The sequence below is a fragment of the Sus scrofa genome, chromosome 2 (genome assembly GCF_000003025.6).
Source record: "Sus scrofa isolate TJ Tabasco breed Duroc chromosome 2, Sscrofa11.1, whole genome shotgun sequence".
Lineage (NCBI taxonomy): Eukaryota > Metazoa > Chordata > Mammalia > Artiodactyla > Suidae > Sus > Sus scrofa.
The window spans coordinates 147,470,098-147,486,706 of record NC_010444.4 but is presented as its reverse complement, the minus strand read 5'-3'; the positions used below and the strand labels follow the sequence as shown (position 1 = coordinate 147,486,706).

Genomic DNA, 16,609 nt, shown 5'->3' with positions numbered 1-16,609 from the left:
TTATTAGAAGTGGGGCTGGGTTTGAGATCCTCTCATTCCTTGTTTGGTGCAACCCTTATTTTTCCTAACTTTACTCCCGTGGTGGCATCAGATGTTATTTTTGGTTTTAAAAATAAAAACATGATTTTCAAAACCTGACTTGGAAAAAAAAAAGATAGTGAAAATTGAAAAGTGAGACTTTTTTAAACAGTGAAAAGGACCTTTCATGCTTCAGATTGAGTTTAGGTTTGATATTGTGAAGAGGGTTTGCTTCTGGCATAAATCAAGTTGATATATCATCTTACATTATGCTGGAAATGCTTTTTAAATTTCATATTTTTTGGCCATTCCTAGGTGAAGAAATAGGTTTTGGAGTTCTGGGAGTTTCTATTTATTTACTCTCAAAGAAGCCATTCAGAATGGCAGCACTTGACAGCTCCAGTGGAGTGCAATGTAGAGTCCATAAAATGCCCTGCTTTCTTGATAAGCACAGGACTTATATGTATCCTGCTATTTTACCACATTTAATTAAAAACCCAGCAAACAGAAAAAGGTACCATATTTGGGCCATAAAATCCTGTTCCCTATGCAGATAGGCTTATTTCAAGCTACTTTCAGGCATTCCATTAAGCTATTAGGTATTTAATTTTCATAAGGCTCAGATGACTTTTTCCACTTAAAATAATGAGCAGGGTATTTAACTATATAGCTTATATAATATGGGAGGTAGTACTGCATAAAACTGGGTTTATGCTCAGTAAATCCGAGGCTCTGCCTATTACTAGCTATGTGATCTTGGGCTACTTTGTTCATCTTTCTGGTTCTCAGCTTTTCGTCTATGAAGAGTTCTTAAAGAACTGCCTTGTAGGATATCGGAATAATGTCTATAAAGCACTTAGTATTATATCTGGTACACAGTAGGAATTCAATAAATGGTGGTAGTTGTAGAAGCGAAAATAAAATTATGGTGGAGTTCCTGTGGTGGCTCAGCGGAAACAAATCTGACTAGCATCCGTGAGGACGCAGGTTCAATCCCTGGCCTTGCTTAGTGTGTTAGGGATCTGGCGTTACCTTGAGCTGTGGTGTAGGTCACAGACACGGCTTGGATCCTGAGTTGCTGTGGCATAGGCCAACGGCTACAGCTCTGATTGGACCCCAAGCCTGGGAATCTCCATATGCCTGGAGTGTGGCCCTAAAAAAGAAAAAGAAAATATTGTTACTTATCTATTATCAGTATTGGTATATGCGCTTGATATATGTACTCATAGTCGTTTTTACCTAGGCATTTGGTTGTAAGCATGAGCTTTGTACATCTTTTCTTTCATATGTGAGTATCCCTTGGTCTTGATTTTAAAGTACCAGAAGTAAATCTGCCTTTCATTGGACGTTAAAAATCTTGCAGAAATTCCCCCTCCTTTGGTAGTATTCACGTTTGATTTCTTATAACAGTTGTTTTCTTTTTCTTCTAGCCTGGTGTGTTAGTTTCTCTAGTAAATCCTCAGCCATTTAGTGGCCACTTCTCAGCCAAAATTGAAATCCGGCAAGGAGATAATCGTGATTCTGTAATCAGGCGTTTAATGAAAGTGGACCGAGGAATCAAAGGTAAGTGGTTTCCCTGAAATGCACATTTGGCAGTGGCTTGTGTGATGGGTTCTAAGCAGAGGGGAGAAGGAAAAGTAACTGGCTCGCCTAGGGACTGCCTACAATGAGGAAAGAGGGTTGGGTCCAGAATCAGGACATCTATGTTCGTTCCTCTTTTTGGGGACATTGTGACAAGGCAGCTTGGTGACTTGGCCATGTCACTTAAGCTCTAAACTGATCTCCCTTTTAGTAAAATGAGGACATTGATTAGATATTTTGCCGGGATTTCATCCAGCTTTCAAATCGTAGCTAGTAATTTCTATCTCTTAGAGGTATTCAGAATTAAGGAACATGTTCCCTTAATAGTTCAAGTTAACCTGCCCAGCTGGGTCTGCTTCTGAGGAAGGAAGAGAAACAGAGTAAAAGTTATTAGTGTCTGCCATGTATCAGCCATTTAATGCTTTTACAACCCCGTACACCGAGGGTATTTTTCCCCTTTTGCACAAGATGAAATGGAGGTCAGAAAGGCCAAATAACTTGCAGTTTGTTCAGCCAGTAAATCCTGGAGCTAGATTTCGCATTCAGGCCTATTTGACTCCAAAGCTCTCTTGCTTTCTTTTAGACAATGTGCCTCTAGGTGACATATGTAAATAATCTTAATTTCTTAGCACAAGTAAATCTAGATCTTCTCTGATGAGAGCTGATATAATTTATAGTTTCTTTTTTTATCCCTCAGCTGGTCCTAAGCTGAGAAGAGTGTGAGGAGTGCTAGGCATCTCTATCACTTTTCTTCCAAATTTCGAAGACAAATTAATGTTGAGATTCTCTACTTTGCATGATCCCTCTGTTTTGATGGCAGTCAAGGGTCGATTGGGCCACATACCATTAGTATAAAAATTTTCTGAAAAAGTTTACAGGTCTGATATAGTGACTTGATTTATGGAGTTATATTCATAGTAACAATATTCCAGTAACGTAGAAGATTTGAAATAGCCCTTTGGAATTCATTTTACTGTGTATTTTTTGTTTTGTTGAAGTCATTCATGCAACTTCTGTTGCCACTTCTTGAAAGACTATCGAGTGTAGCGTATGTAGAGATAAGTGTGTATGTAGAAACCCCCTTTGTGGGTACAGGGGCTTTGGGGAGTCTGCAGAATACTGTCGCTTAGGTGGCTGCATCTAGCGGAGGAGTGGGAGACCAAGCTGTTGAAGAACTTAACTGAAGGAGAAACTGCCGAGTATAGTAACAGAGATGTAGGTAAAATTTACGGCACAGAAAGAGGCAAGGTTATTTTCAGCTGTAGTGACCAGGGATGCGTTTACAGCATAAGCATTGTCTGACTGCAGCCTCGAGAGTTACACCTGTGAGGTGAAGGGAAGGTGTTTATCTCACACCGATACTCGTTTCACTGTATACCAGCAGTGTATTAGGGCTACGGGTTTTTTTGTTCATAGATATTTTATTTTATTTTTTTTTTTTGTCTTTTTGCTATTTCTTGGGCCGCTCCCGCGGCATATGGAGGTTCCCAGATATTTTAAAAATTGTGATAAAATATATGTAAATAAGATTGGTCATTTTAGTCATTTTTAAGTGTGCCTTTCAGTGGTATTAAGTACGTTCACATTGATGTGCAGTCATCCCACTGTCCTTCTCTGGAACCTTTGCATCATCCCGAACTGAACTGAGCCCATTGAATAATAACTCCTCATTCTGCCTCCCTCTGGTCTCTGGTAACTACTACTCTACTCTTTGTATTTGATTGTTCTTGGTAGCTCTCTAAGTGAAAACATATGATATTTGTCCTTTTGTATCTGTCTCATTTCATTTAACAAAATGTCTTCAAGGTTCATCCACGTTGTTGTGGGCATTTGTCACGATCCCTCAATAAACCAGGGCACCCTGTGGCATATAGAGATTCCTTGGCCAAGAATCAGATCCAAGCTGAGGTTGCAGCCTGTGCCCTGGCTGTGCAACACCTGATCCTCAGCCCCTTGTGCTGGACCGGGGATCAAACCTGCATCCCAGTGCCCCAGAGACACTGCCCATCCTGTTGCACCACAGCAGAAACTCCAAATCCAGCTCCCTTTTAAATATATCCAGATACAACACTGACTGGGTTCTTAAGAATTATACTGAATGTGTTTTCTATATCATGTCTTTTCTCACTGAGCCCCTGGCATAAGTCTTACGTCCTTTGTCATTCTATCTGTGAATAGTATTATTATAAAGTGCTTGAGGTTTGGTGTTAGTAGCTGCTGTGAGTTTTGAAAAGTAGAAATGTTAGGGGGAGTTTGCAGTTGATAGTCTACAGCAGAGCTCTAACCTTAAGACTTTTCCAAAAGCCCTCAGGATTCTTTGATATCTAAGGGGACTGAGTGTATTGAGTATATGAAATGGGGAAGGAGTGAAATTCAGTAACGTATTTCTCGGTCTGTTCTGCAATAGCCAGCAAGTCATCCAATTAGTGCCTGTTTTATTGAGGGTGATTATGATCTAGCTCCAGGGGGAACTGGGAACTAAAATCATCATTTCACTCCACAAAGGCCACTGAGCAGCTATTTGATGATAATGACTTTAAATCACTCATAGCCTATGCCACATATGAACTAATAACTTGGAGGTGAAAAGCTCCATTTCACATTATCAGTCCCTAGGGACTTTCAATCACTCTCATCTTTTCTTTAAGTGCCTTAAAACTTGTGTAGTTGCAGCCTAAATTTCAACATTTTCAGTGATAAGAGTTGTCTGGGATAAGAAAAGATAGTAAAATCACTAAGAAAGCTCCAAAAATTTTATTGGCAGTAATGCAGTACATGGTGAACCATCAAGGCAAATGTGTTCTGTCGCTTAGAGGTCTGGTTGGGTACTAAGGCTTCTTTGAAAGAGTTTGATTCAGAATTGCTTGGAATGATGAGGAATGTCTGTTTAGAGAGAGAAAGAGACAGAGGCAGATCTGCAGCGAAAGGCCTTGTGCACAAAATCTGCTGGCAGGATTTATCATTGCTTCTGTAAGAAAATAATTTGGGGAGTTCCCATTGCGGCTCAGTGGTAACGAACCTGACTGGTATCCATGAGGATGTGGGTTCGATCCCTGGCCTTGCCCACTGGATTAAGGATCTGGTGTTGCTGTGAGCTGTGTTGTAGGTCTCAGATGTGCCATAGACGTGGCGTTGCTATGGCATAGACTGGCAGCTGCAGCTCTGATTCAACCCCTAGCCTGGGAACTTCCATATGCCATGGGTGTGGCCCTAAAAAGCAAAAAAAAAAAAAAAAAGAAGAAGAAAAGAAAAATGGTTTGGTATCTTCATTATGCATGTCGAATTGCATTAACTGTTAAAATGAATTGTATTCTTCCTTCAAAACAAGACCATGGCAGTCCTGAGGATTCTCTGCTCTTTTCCCATTTCCATCTCCAGGGCTTGTATCTGGGGTAGATTGTATGGCCTCTGTTTGCCTTCATGTTAGTTGCAGGTAATTACTCTGTAAGCCCCAAGATCCCTGCTGTAAACTTAAAGTCCTTTAGTCTCTTGTTTCCCAAGGAGGGTGCAATGCCTAGATAACTTATACTTCTAGCATAGCTGCCAGCTGCATTAATGTCTCCTTTTATCTTTTAAAAAATCTTAACCCTGTCATACTCTCAAGCCAACATTAGGGAGTGTAGCTTGTGGACCACCTAGCAATCTACTTTAGAAAGGAGTGGGGAGTAATTCAGAAAATATCTTCAGTTTCTGTGGACCAGGTTAAGCATAACTAACCATGCTACACTTCAAATGAACTCTAAACCCAGGATCATCGTTTCTAGTCATTTATTGTATTTTTCCACCATATAAAACAAAACCATTTGATGTTGAGGAGTCTCAGAATTACTGAAATAAATAAATTTCTTTTGGTCCCAGTTTTTGGCAGGATTGTTAGATCATAAATTTGTTCAAGGGACAAGTGCTTTCTTTGCCAAGAGGCATCTTAGCAACTTGTACAAGAGCAGATCACAAAAAACTCAGGCAGGGGGAGGGTTGGAGCCCGGCCAAAAGCTCAGAATTCTGAAATCTCTGCCCTTTCCCCTTTTCTTCCCCTTCTCTCCTTGTCTCTCCTCAGCTTGTTAGTGCACTTCCATCCTTTGAGCAAAACAAGAAACTGGTAATGCTGTTTCTTAGAGTAGTAATTCTTTCTCCAAAAGTGTCTTCCAAAAAAAGCAACAACTCTTGTACTTTTAAATATTCCAGGAAGCAAGACAAAAAAGAGAAACAAGTTTTAAGCCTTTTGATGTTTTGAAAAATGGTTAATTAAAGCATTTTAAAAGTGATTTGAAAGACCATATAGGGGAATGCTCAAAAATATGCTCAATCTCTCCCCTTGGCTTATAATTCCAGGAGGTGTGTTATAGAATTGCTGCTAGTCTTTGATCTGGGGAGAAGTTGACAGGGGATGAAGATTGGTTAGCTTTGGCTTTGCCTTTTTGAGATTGGGTTCTATTTAATAATCTGATGAAAAAATTTTAAAGATACAGCAGCCAGTGTGTTTAAAACATGAATTACCAGACTCAGGCATGGGTTTGAGTCAAAAACTGTAATTAAATGTTCATCTTGTAATCTCTTTTGCTGTAGACCTTTCCAAAGTAAAACTGATGAGATTTGATGATCCGCTCCTGGGGCCTCGGCGAGTTCCTGTGCTGGGAAAAGAGCACACTGAGAAGACCCCCATTTCTGAGCAGGCTGTTTTCCACGTGGACCTTACGAGCAAAAAAGTTCATCTTACTGAAAATGGGCTACGGGCAGATATTGGTGATACAATGATCTATCTGGTTCATTAAACTCACGCACATGGAGATTTTTCCTGTTTTCTGGGGATATTACTGCTCTGATTGTACCTATAGATTGGCTACGAGAACCTTAGGCTGGACCAAAAGAGATTTCATTTCTAACTACCAAATTCTGCATGTAATCATAATTATACATGTCATCTTGAATTCCTGGACCTAATAAATTTTTTTCATTCTTGAGGCCTCAAAGGGAAATAATGTAGTATTCTTTGTTTTTAGTTTTTAACAAATTATTGCTGTTTCTCAGAAGCTTCTAGTATTTCAGATTAACACAGAAGTGTCATTATGCTTCTTATATGAGGTGTACTTTTTACAATTGATGAAAGCTAAGAAGTATCTAATAACTTTTATATTTATTATGGAGTTAGCTGGTTTTCCTTTCTTTTTTCTTGTCTTTTTAGGGCTGCACCCATGACATGTGGAAGTTCCCAGGCTGGGGGTCAAATTAGAGCTGTGGCTGCTGGCCTACTCCACAGCCATAGCAACTCAGAATCTGAGCCTCATCTGAGAACCCACTCCACAGCTAATGGCAGCACCAGATACTTAACCTACTGAGCAGGGCCAGGAATCAAACCTGCATCCTCATGGATCCTACTTAGATTCGTTACTGCTGAGCCATGATGGGAATTCCTCTTTTTTTTTTTTTTTTTGTCTTTTGTCTTTTGTCTTTTTAGGGCTGCACCCACAACATACAGAGGTTCCCAGGCTAGGGGTTGAATTGGAGCTATAGCTGCCAGCCTGCGCCGCAGCCACAGCCACAGTAACTTGGGATCTGAGCCACCTCTGTAACCTACACCACAGCTCATGGCAAAGCTGGATCCTTAACCCACTGAGCAAGGCCAAGGACTGAACCGGTGTCCTCATGGATCCTAGCTGGGTTCATTAACCACTGAACTACAACAGGAACTCTATCCTCTTTTTTTTTTTTTAATGAAAAATTGAAATTTATTTTGAAATTTTTTTTCTGCTAAAATTTCAAATGTTTATTGTTTTCTTTAATAAAAAGGAAAGAGTGAGCTAGACAGCTACTTTTGCTTTTTTTTTTTAATGGCTGCACTCATGGCATATAGAGGTTCCCAGGCCAAGGATTGGAGCCAAACCACAGCTGCAGCAATGCTGAATCCTTTAACCCACTTTGCTGGGCCAGGGATTGAACCCACGTCTCCACAGAGACCAGAGCCCCTGCAATCAGATTCTTAACCCACTGCACCGTAGCTGAAACTCCTAGTTTGGCTTTTGTTTTGTTTTGTTTTTTTTCCCGGGCTCCTCCTGCAGCATATGGATGTTTCCAGGCTAGGGGTCAAATGAGAGCTGCAGCTGCGGGCCTACACCACAGCCATAGCAATGCAGGATTCTAGCCTCATCTGGGACCTACACCACAGCTCAAGGCAACACCAGATCCTTTAACTCACTGTGAGCCAGGCCAGGGATCAAACCGGCATCTTCATGGATATTAGTTGGGCTCGTAACCTGCTGAGCCACAACAGAAACTCCCTTGTTTTGCTTTTTAGAGAGAAGAACTCTCTGAGTTCCCACTGTGGCGCAATGGGTTAAGGACCTGGTGTTGCCAAAGCTGTGGCATAGGTCACAGTTGTGACTTGGATTTGATCCCTGGCCAGGGAACTTCCATATGCCACACATACGGCCAAAAAAGAAAGTAAATAAATAAATAAACAAACAGAAGAACTCTAATGATGATTTTTTTTTTTTTTAGGGCCACACCCATGGCATATGGATGTTCCTAGGCTAGGGGTCTAATCAGAGCTACAGCTGCTGGCCTATGCCACAGCCACAGCAACAGCAAGTCTAGGTCCAAGCTACATCTCTGACCTACACCACAGCTCATGGCAATGCTGGATCTTTAACCCACTGAGCAAGGCCAGGGATTGAACCTGCAACCTCGTGGTTCCTAGTCGATTCATTTCCTCTGCGCCACAATAGGAACTCCTCGTGATAATTTTTTTTTTCATAGATTGGTATGTATTCTCTCCTTTTTGATTTTCTGGAGGAGTTTTTGTTTGGGGTTGTTTTTTTCCTCTTTTTTTTTTTTTTTTTTTTTTCTTTCTAGGGCTGCACCTGTGATATATGGAGGTTCCCGAGCTAAGGGTTGAATTGGAGGTACAGCTGCTGGCCTGTGCCACGACCACAGCAACAATGGATCCAGGCTGCATCTGCGACCTATACTGCAACTTGCAGCAACACCAGATTCTTAACCCACTGAAGCAGGGATCGAACCTGCATCCTGATGAGGTTTGAACCCTAGCCACTAAGCCACGACGGGAATCCCCTCATGATGATTTTTGGGGAAGCAGCTGAGAGTGGTTTGACTTGACTGTGATCACTAAGTATTTTGTATAAAGAACAAATAAATAGGTCTTATATTTATAAGATTTTTTTTAGCTTTAATATATTCAATAACTACCTGTACTAGTTTTCTAAAGCTAATAGCAATAGTTTTATTTGATCTCCACTAAACTTAGATGTTTTAAAAGAGAGGGTTTTTGGGAGTTCCCATTTTTGGCTCAGTGGAAATGAATCTGACTAGTATCCATGGGGATGCAGGTTCGATCCCTGGCCTTGCTCATTGGGTTGAGGATCTGGCATTGCCGTGAGCTATGGTGTAGGTCACAGATGGGGCTCAAATCTCATGTTGCTGTGGTTGTGGTGTAGTTCTGCAGGTACAGCTCCAATTTGACCCCTAGCCTGGAAACTTCCATATGCCACAGGTGCTGCCCTAAAAATACAAAAAAATAAATAAAAGAGGATTTTTTCCCCCTAGAAATCTGCATTTATCAGCTTTGTCTTATGTCTAATTGTGTTTAAAAATCAAACCAACAGGAGTTCCCTTGTGATGCAGTGAGTTAAGGATCTGATTTTGTCACTGTGGCAGCTTGGGTTGCTGCTGTGGCGTGAGTTTGAACCCTGGCCCAGGAACTTCCACATGTCTTGGGCACAGCCAAAAAAAAAAAAAAAAAAAGATATATATAGATATATATATATATCTCCTACCAAGAGCATTGTCCATTTGTTCTTTTATGCTTGCTAGAATGTCTTTTGATATTGTCTGTGTCATTGTTTCATATGAGGAAAAAATTGATATTGACTGACAGGCAAGAAAAACATTTCCATTTTTTGAAGGGTTTAATGTGGGGAAAGATCAATTCTGATAATCTTAAGGAACTGAATTCTGTCTTTCAGATTATGTAAAGAGATTTTATTGAGCTCCTTTATTTTGCTTTATACAGTTTGAGATTACTGGGCCTAGTTGAATGCTTTACCATAGATGTATTAAGGTAAATCATAGAATGTTAGAACTGAAGAATCCCTTAGAGACCATCAAGTTCAAGTCTGTGGATCTGCCCGGTGCAGGCATTGCAGCAGAGTGGGCAAGATTACATACATGCTCTGCCATCAGGCTAGCTGAGTTCGATTTACATTTGCTCCCCTTGCTACTCGGGTGGCTTTGGCCAGTTGCTCAGCCTGTTTCTTCCTCCATAAGATGGAATTAATAGTGTGCCTATTTTCTAGGCATGTTGTGAGATGTTTAGATGACGCAGCCTAGGAAAACCTTTTATGTAGCATAGTGCCCAGCAAGTGGTAAACCTTCCGAAATGTTACTGACTATGGCGATGATAAGCCTGCAGTAAAGTTAATGAATTCTGCTGGTACTACCGCTGCTACTCCAGGGTATATGGGCTTAAGATTGCTGGGCCATAATCACTCATATTCTTTGAGTCCTTTTAGGGTAACTGTTTCATTGTTTGTTCTCTCTAGATTCTTTCTCTGCACCCTCAATCTACACAAAGCCTTAGTTATTCCCCAAATCGAAGTAATCCTTCCTGGTACCTAAACGAAGCCTACTTATTCATGTTTATTTATGTTAATTTATTTATTAACTTAGGGACACTAAATAAAACGTGCTGGGAAAAAAGAAAAAAGGGGAAAATAATTGTAATGTTTTGAGAGATTGTGCCTATTTTATTCGACGAGCCTGTGAACCTGTGCTTCCTTGGGTTAAGTGTGAGTTGGTATTCATGGCTCCTCCGTTGCCTCAGTCGCAGTTCTTATATGTCTGAGAATAAATGTATTGTGGACTGAATCTATTTATTGTGTTTAAAGATATATAGGTTTTGTATAAGGAAACTTTTAAGCAAAAGCCCATTATATCATCTGGTGGGCAACTAGAAAAACAGCACTTAGTTGAAATGCTGAAGAAAAAACAAGCTGCATCGGCCTTTTTGTATTATAGGAGATTGGTACCTTCCTTAAGAATTTTAACGCTTTTTTTGGTTGGTTTGTTTTTTGGCTCTATCCACAGCATGTAGAAATTCCCAGGCCAGGGATCAAACTGCTGCTGCAGTGACAGTGCCAGATCCTTACCACTGTGCCACAAAGGAACTCCCTTTAACTTTTTTTAGGTTGTAAATATAATGTACATAAAAAATGAACAATAATAAGAAATGTATAATATATACACAAGATATATAAAACATATACAAAATGTATAAAAATACACATTAAAATGAATAACAACACAACGGAATTTATCAACAAAGCAAAAACCTGTGTAATCACCACCCAATCAAGGACTAGCAGAAGCCTGCCTTATGCCTTCTTCCATAAAGACAAGCTTATGACCCAGTGTATGAGCAGTCTTCGTACATGTTCCATGTGAGCTTGAAAAGAATATTGATTCTACGGTCATAAAGTTCTGCATATGTGCATTAGGTCATAGTTGCAGGTATGAATTATTCAAATATATATCCTACTGTTTTGTTTTCTAAGTGTACTCTTTGGGAGAGATGTACTGTAAAATCTCTCATGATCCGAGATTTACCTATTTCTCCTAGTTCAGGCAGTTTTTATTTTGTATGTTTTGATTCTGTGTTACTAGATGCATATAAATTTAGATTCTGTTATCTTTCTGGTGTATTGAGTCTTTCTAATTAGGAAGTGTTCCTTTATAAAATTTTTACCTTAAGGCTACTTTGTCTAATATTAATATAATAACATTAATATAATATAGTCTTGGGAGTTAGGTCAGCAGATTAAGAACTCGACTAGTATCCATGAAGATGTGTATTTGATCCCTGGCCTTGCTCAGTGGGTTAAGGATCCTGTGTTGCCGCAGGCTGTGGAGTAGGTTTCAGATGTGGCTTGGAGCCCATGTTGCTGTGGCTGTGGCATAGGCTGCAGCTCTGATTCAACCTGGGAACTTCCATGTGCCTTTAATGAACTAAAGGTTTCATTAAGATTTCATCAGTTTTTCTACTAATGTGTCTTTTTGCTATTATAAGATACCATCTTTTAGAATATACTTTTTCTCTTTTTTGGCTATGCCTGTGGCATGTGAACATTCCTAGGCCAGAAATTGAACCTTAACCCACTGATCTACCAGGGAACTCCAAAGAATATAATTAAAAAATTTTTTTATTGTAGTTGATTTACAATGTTGTGTCAATTTCTGCTGTAGAAGCAAAGTGACCCAGTTGTACATATATATATATATATATATATATATATATATACATATACATATACGTTCTTCTTTTATCTTCCATCATGTTCTATCAAAAGTGATTGAATATAGTTTCCTTTGTTACACAGCAGGACCTCATTGCTTATCCATTCTAAACGTAATAGTTTGCATCTAGTAACTCCAAGCTTGCAGTCCGTCCCACTCGCTCCCCCTCCCCCTTGGCAACCACAAGTCTGTCCTCTATGTCCATGAGTTTGTTTCTGTTCTGTAGATAGGTTTATTTGTGCCATATTTTAGATTCCACATATAAGTGATATCATATGATGTTTGTCTTTCTCTTTCCGACTTCACTTAGTATGAGAATCTCCAGTTACATCCATGTTGCTGCAAATGGCATTGTTTTGTTCCTTTTATGGCCAAGTAGTATTCCATTGTGTATATGTATCACATCTTTATCTGTTCATCTGTTGGACATTTAGGTTGTTTCCCTGTCTTGGCTATAGCGAATAGTATTGCCATGACCATAATGGTGCGTGCATCTTCTCGAATTGTAGTTTTGTCTGGATGTATGCTCAGAAGTAGGATACCGGATCATGTGGTAGTTCTGTATTGAGTTTCTGAGGTACCTCCATACTGTTTTCCATAGTGGTTGTACCAATTTACATTCTCACCAACAGTGCAGGAGGGTTCCCTTTTCTCCACACTGTCTTCTGCATTTGCTATTTGCAGACTTATGAATGATGGCCATTCTGACAGATGTGAGGTGGTACTTCATAGTAGTTTTGATTTGCATTTCTCTAGTAATTAGTGATGTTGAGCATTTTTTCATGTGCTTGTTGGCCACCTGTATATATTCTTTAGAGAGTGTCTATTCAGGTCTATTGGGTCGTTTGGGGTTTTTTTGCTGTTGTATGAGTTGTTTGTATATTTTGGAGATTAAGCCCTTGTTGGTTGAATTGTTTGCAGGTGTTTTCTCCCATTTTGTAGGTTGTCTTTTTTGTTTTGTTTTGTTTTGTTTCCTTTGCTATGCAAAAGCTTCTAAGTTTGATTAGGTCCCGTTGGTTTATTTTTGTTTTTATTTCTATTGCTTTGGGAGACTGGCCTTCTAAGAAAAACATTTGTATGGTTGGTGTCAGAAAATGTTTTGCTTATGTTCTCTTCTAGGAGTTTTATGGTGTTTTGTCTTATGTTTAAGTCTTTCAGCTATTTTGAGTTTATTCTTGTGCCTGGTGTGAGGGGGTGTTCTAGTTTCATTGATTTACATGCAGCTGTCCAGTTTTCCCAGCCCCACATTTTGAAGAAACTGTCTTTCCCCCATTTTATATTCTTGCCTCCTTTGTCAAAGATTAATTGACTGTAAATTTCTAGGTTTATTTCTAGGCTCTCCATTCTGTTGCCTTGGTCTGTATGCCTGTTTTTGTGCCAGTACCACACTGTCTTGATTACTGTAGCTTTGTAATGTTGTCTGAAGTCTGGGAGAGTTAGGCCTCCTGCTTGTTTTTTCCCCTCAGGATTGCTTTGGCAATTCTGAGTCCTCTATGGTTCCATATTAATTTTTGGATTGTTTGTTAATAGTTCCATGAAAACTGTCATGGGTAATTTGATAGGGATTGCATTAAATCTGTGGATCAGATAGTGTGGCCATTTTAACAGCATTAATTCTTCCAATCCTGGAGCATGGAATATCTTTCCATTTCTTTGAATCCTCTGTAGCTTCCTTGATTGTTCTGTAGTTCTCAACATATGTCTTTCACTTTCTTAGTCGGGTTTTTCCTAGGTATTTAATTTTTTGGGTACAATTTTAAAAGGTATTTTTAAAATGTTCCTTTTCTAATATTTCGTTGTTACTGTACAGAAATGCGACTGATTTCTGAATGTTAATCTTGTATCCTGCTATTTTGCTGACTTCATTGATCAGTTTGAATAGTTTTTGGTAGAATCCTTAGGGTTTTCTATATATAGTATCATTTCATCTGCTAGAGTGACAGTAACCTCTTCTCTTCCAATTTGGATACCTTTTATTTCTTTTGTTTGTCTGATTGCTGTGGCTGGGGCTCCCAATATTGTGTTGAATAGAAATGGTGAGAGTGGGCCTCCTTGTCTGTGCTAGATTTTAGTGAAGGCATTCAGCTTTTCTCCAATGAGTATTATATTGGCTGTGGGTTTGTCATAAATGGCTTTGATTATATTAAGATATGTTCCCTCTATACCCACTTCAGTAAGAGTTTTGATCATGAATGGATGTTGGATTTTGTCAAATGCTTTTTCTGCATCTATTGAAATGATCATGTGGTTTTTGACTTTTCTTTGGTTAGTGTGTATGACATTGATTAATTTGCGTATGTTGAGCCATCCTTGTGAACTTGGGGTGAAACTCACCTGGTCGTGATGTGTTTCATGTGTGATGTGTTTTACTCACTTTTTTATGTGTTGTTGGATTCAGCTGGCTAAAATTCTGTTGAGAATTTTTATATCTGTATTCAAACCTAAAATATATCTTTGATATATATTCTGTGTATATATCAAAGATACTGGCCTATAATCTTTTTTGGTAGTGTCTTTGGTTTTGATAATAAGGTAATGGTGGCTTCATAGAATGTCTTTGGGAGCGTTACTTCTTCAACCTTTTGGCAAAGTTTAAGGAGGATGGGCATAAGTTCTTCTTTGTATGTTTGGTAGAATTCACCTGTGAAACCATCTGTTCCTGGACTTTTGTTTGCAGGGCATGTTTTTATTACATATTCAATTTCATTTCTGGTGATTGGTGTGTTCAGATGACCTATTTTGATTCAAATTTGGTGGGCTGTAAGTTTATAGAAAGTTTCTAGGTTGTCAAATTTATTGACATACAATTTTTCATAGTATCTTCTTGTGATTTTTTGTATTTCTGCATTAAGTAATCTGTTGAGATTTCCCCTTTTTCATTTATTGTTTATTTGGGTTCTTTCTCCTTGCATATAGAATATATTTTTAAAAATATGAATTTAAAAATTAAAAAATAGGCATTTAAAAAATATTCATTTAGGAGTTCCCATCGTGGCACAGTGGAAATGAATCCCAATAAGAACCATGAGGTTCTGGGTTCGATCCCTGACCTCGCTCAGTGGTTTAAGGATCTGATGTTGCCATGAGCTGTGGTGTGGGTTGCAGACACAGCTTGGATCCTGTGTTGCTGTGGCTGTGTCTGAGGCTAACAGCTGTAGCTCCGATTAGACCCCTAGCCTGGGAACCTCCATATGCTGTGGGTACAGCCCTAAAAAGCAAAAAAAAAAAAAAAAAAAAAAAAAAAATTAAATTAAAATTATAAAAAATATGCATTTAGAATATCCTTTTTTTTTTTTTTTTTTTTTTTGGCTATACATGTGGCATGTGACCATTACTAGGTCAAGGACTGAACCTGTGTCACATCAGTTCCAATGTCAGATCCTTAACCTGCTGAGCCACCAGGAAACTCCATAGAATATAATTTTTAAAAATCTGGGGAGTTCCTCTCATGGTTCAGCACAAATGAACCCAAGTAGCCTCCATGAGGATGTGGGTTTGATTCCTGGCCTCGCTCAGTGGGTTAAGGATCCGGTGTTGCCATGAGCTGTGGTGTAGGTCGCAGATAGGGCTCAAATCTGGTATTGCTCTGACTGTGGCATAGGCCAGCAGCTACAGCTCTGATTCGACCCCTAGCCTGGGAATCTCCGTATGCCTGGTTGGGGCTCTAAAAAGACACACGAACAAAAATTTTGAACCATTTGACATTTAGTTGCAAACATCATAACAATTCACTTTTCAATACTAAATACATAATACTTAATACATAATTTAACAATACTTAATACATAATTTAACGCATAATCCCTAAGACTAGCATATCTCCTATGTAATCACAGTATACATATCTCTTTCCCACAAAATTTACTTGAGCATGTATTTTATGTGCTCAGTATAGTTCAACAATAATATTAGGTAATGAGCTTTCCTACTGCAAATTTGGTAATGAAATTTCCCCAACATCTCATCAGTAATTTTTTTTCTCCAGTATCTATTGAGGGATTAAGCATTTCATTTTGTATTCGTGCCTCTTGATGTCCTTCTTGCTAGAACAATTTCTCTGCGTTTCTTTCTTAGTCTTTCATTATGGTAACATTTTTAATGACTCTGTGCCAGTTGTTAGTAGTTTGCCTCACAGTCCAGATTTGTCTGTTTTCTCATGGTGCAATTCAGATTTTTTGTGTGTGTGTTTTAGGGCCACACCCACGGCATATGGAAGTTCCCAGGCTAGGGGTTGAATCGGGGCTACAGCTGCCTGCCTACCCCACAGCCACAGCAACGCCAGATCCAAGCCACGTCTGCGGCCCACACCACAGCTCATGGCAGTACCGGATCCTTAACACACTGAATAAGAGCAGGGGTCGAACCCAAGTCCTCATGGATACTAGTCAGGTTCGTTACTGCTGAGCCACAATGGGAACTCGGATTCAGATTTAAGAGTTTTGGCAGGATTCCTACATAGGTGCCTTTCCGGTTGCCTCGGGTATTCGTGAATGTGGATTCATATATTGTTGGTGTGCTCCGATTACTGATGATACTAAATTTGATCACTTGGTTAAAGTACTTCAGACTTTTCCACTGAAAAAGCAGTCTTTCCTGGTAATTAATAAATAGTCTGTAAGGTGATTTTTTTTTTTTTTTTTTGCTTTTTAGGGCCACACTCGTGGCACATGGAGGTTCCCAGGCCAGGGGTCCAATTGGAGCTGTT

At 39.3% G+C, this 16,609-nt stretch overlaps 1 protein-coding gene across 1 annotated transcript in view; it reads left to right on the top strand.

The window, feature by feature from the left end:
* Positions 1-6,575, top strand: part of LARS (leucyl-tRNA synthetase) — a 74,066-nt gene extending 67,491 nt beyond the window's left edge. The window contains 2 exon segments of the mRNA XM_021084961.1: positions 1,449-1,581; positions 6,166-6,575. Coding sequence (XP_020940620.1) covers positions 1,449-1,581; positions 6,166-6,371 — 339 coding nt within the window. The 3' untranslated portion in view covers positions 6,372-6,575.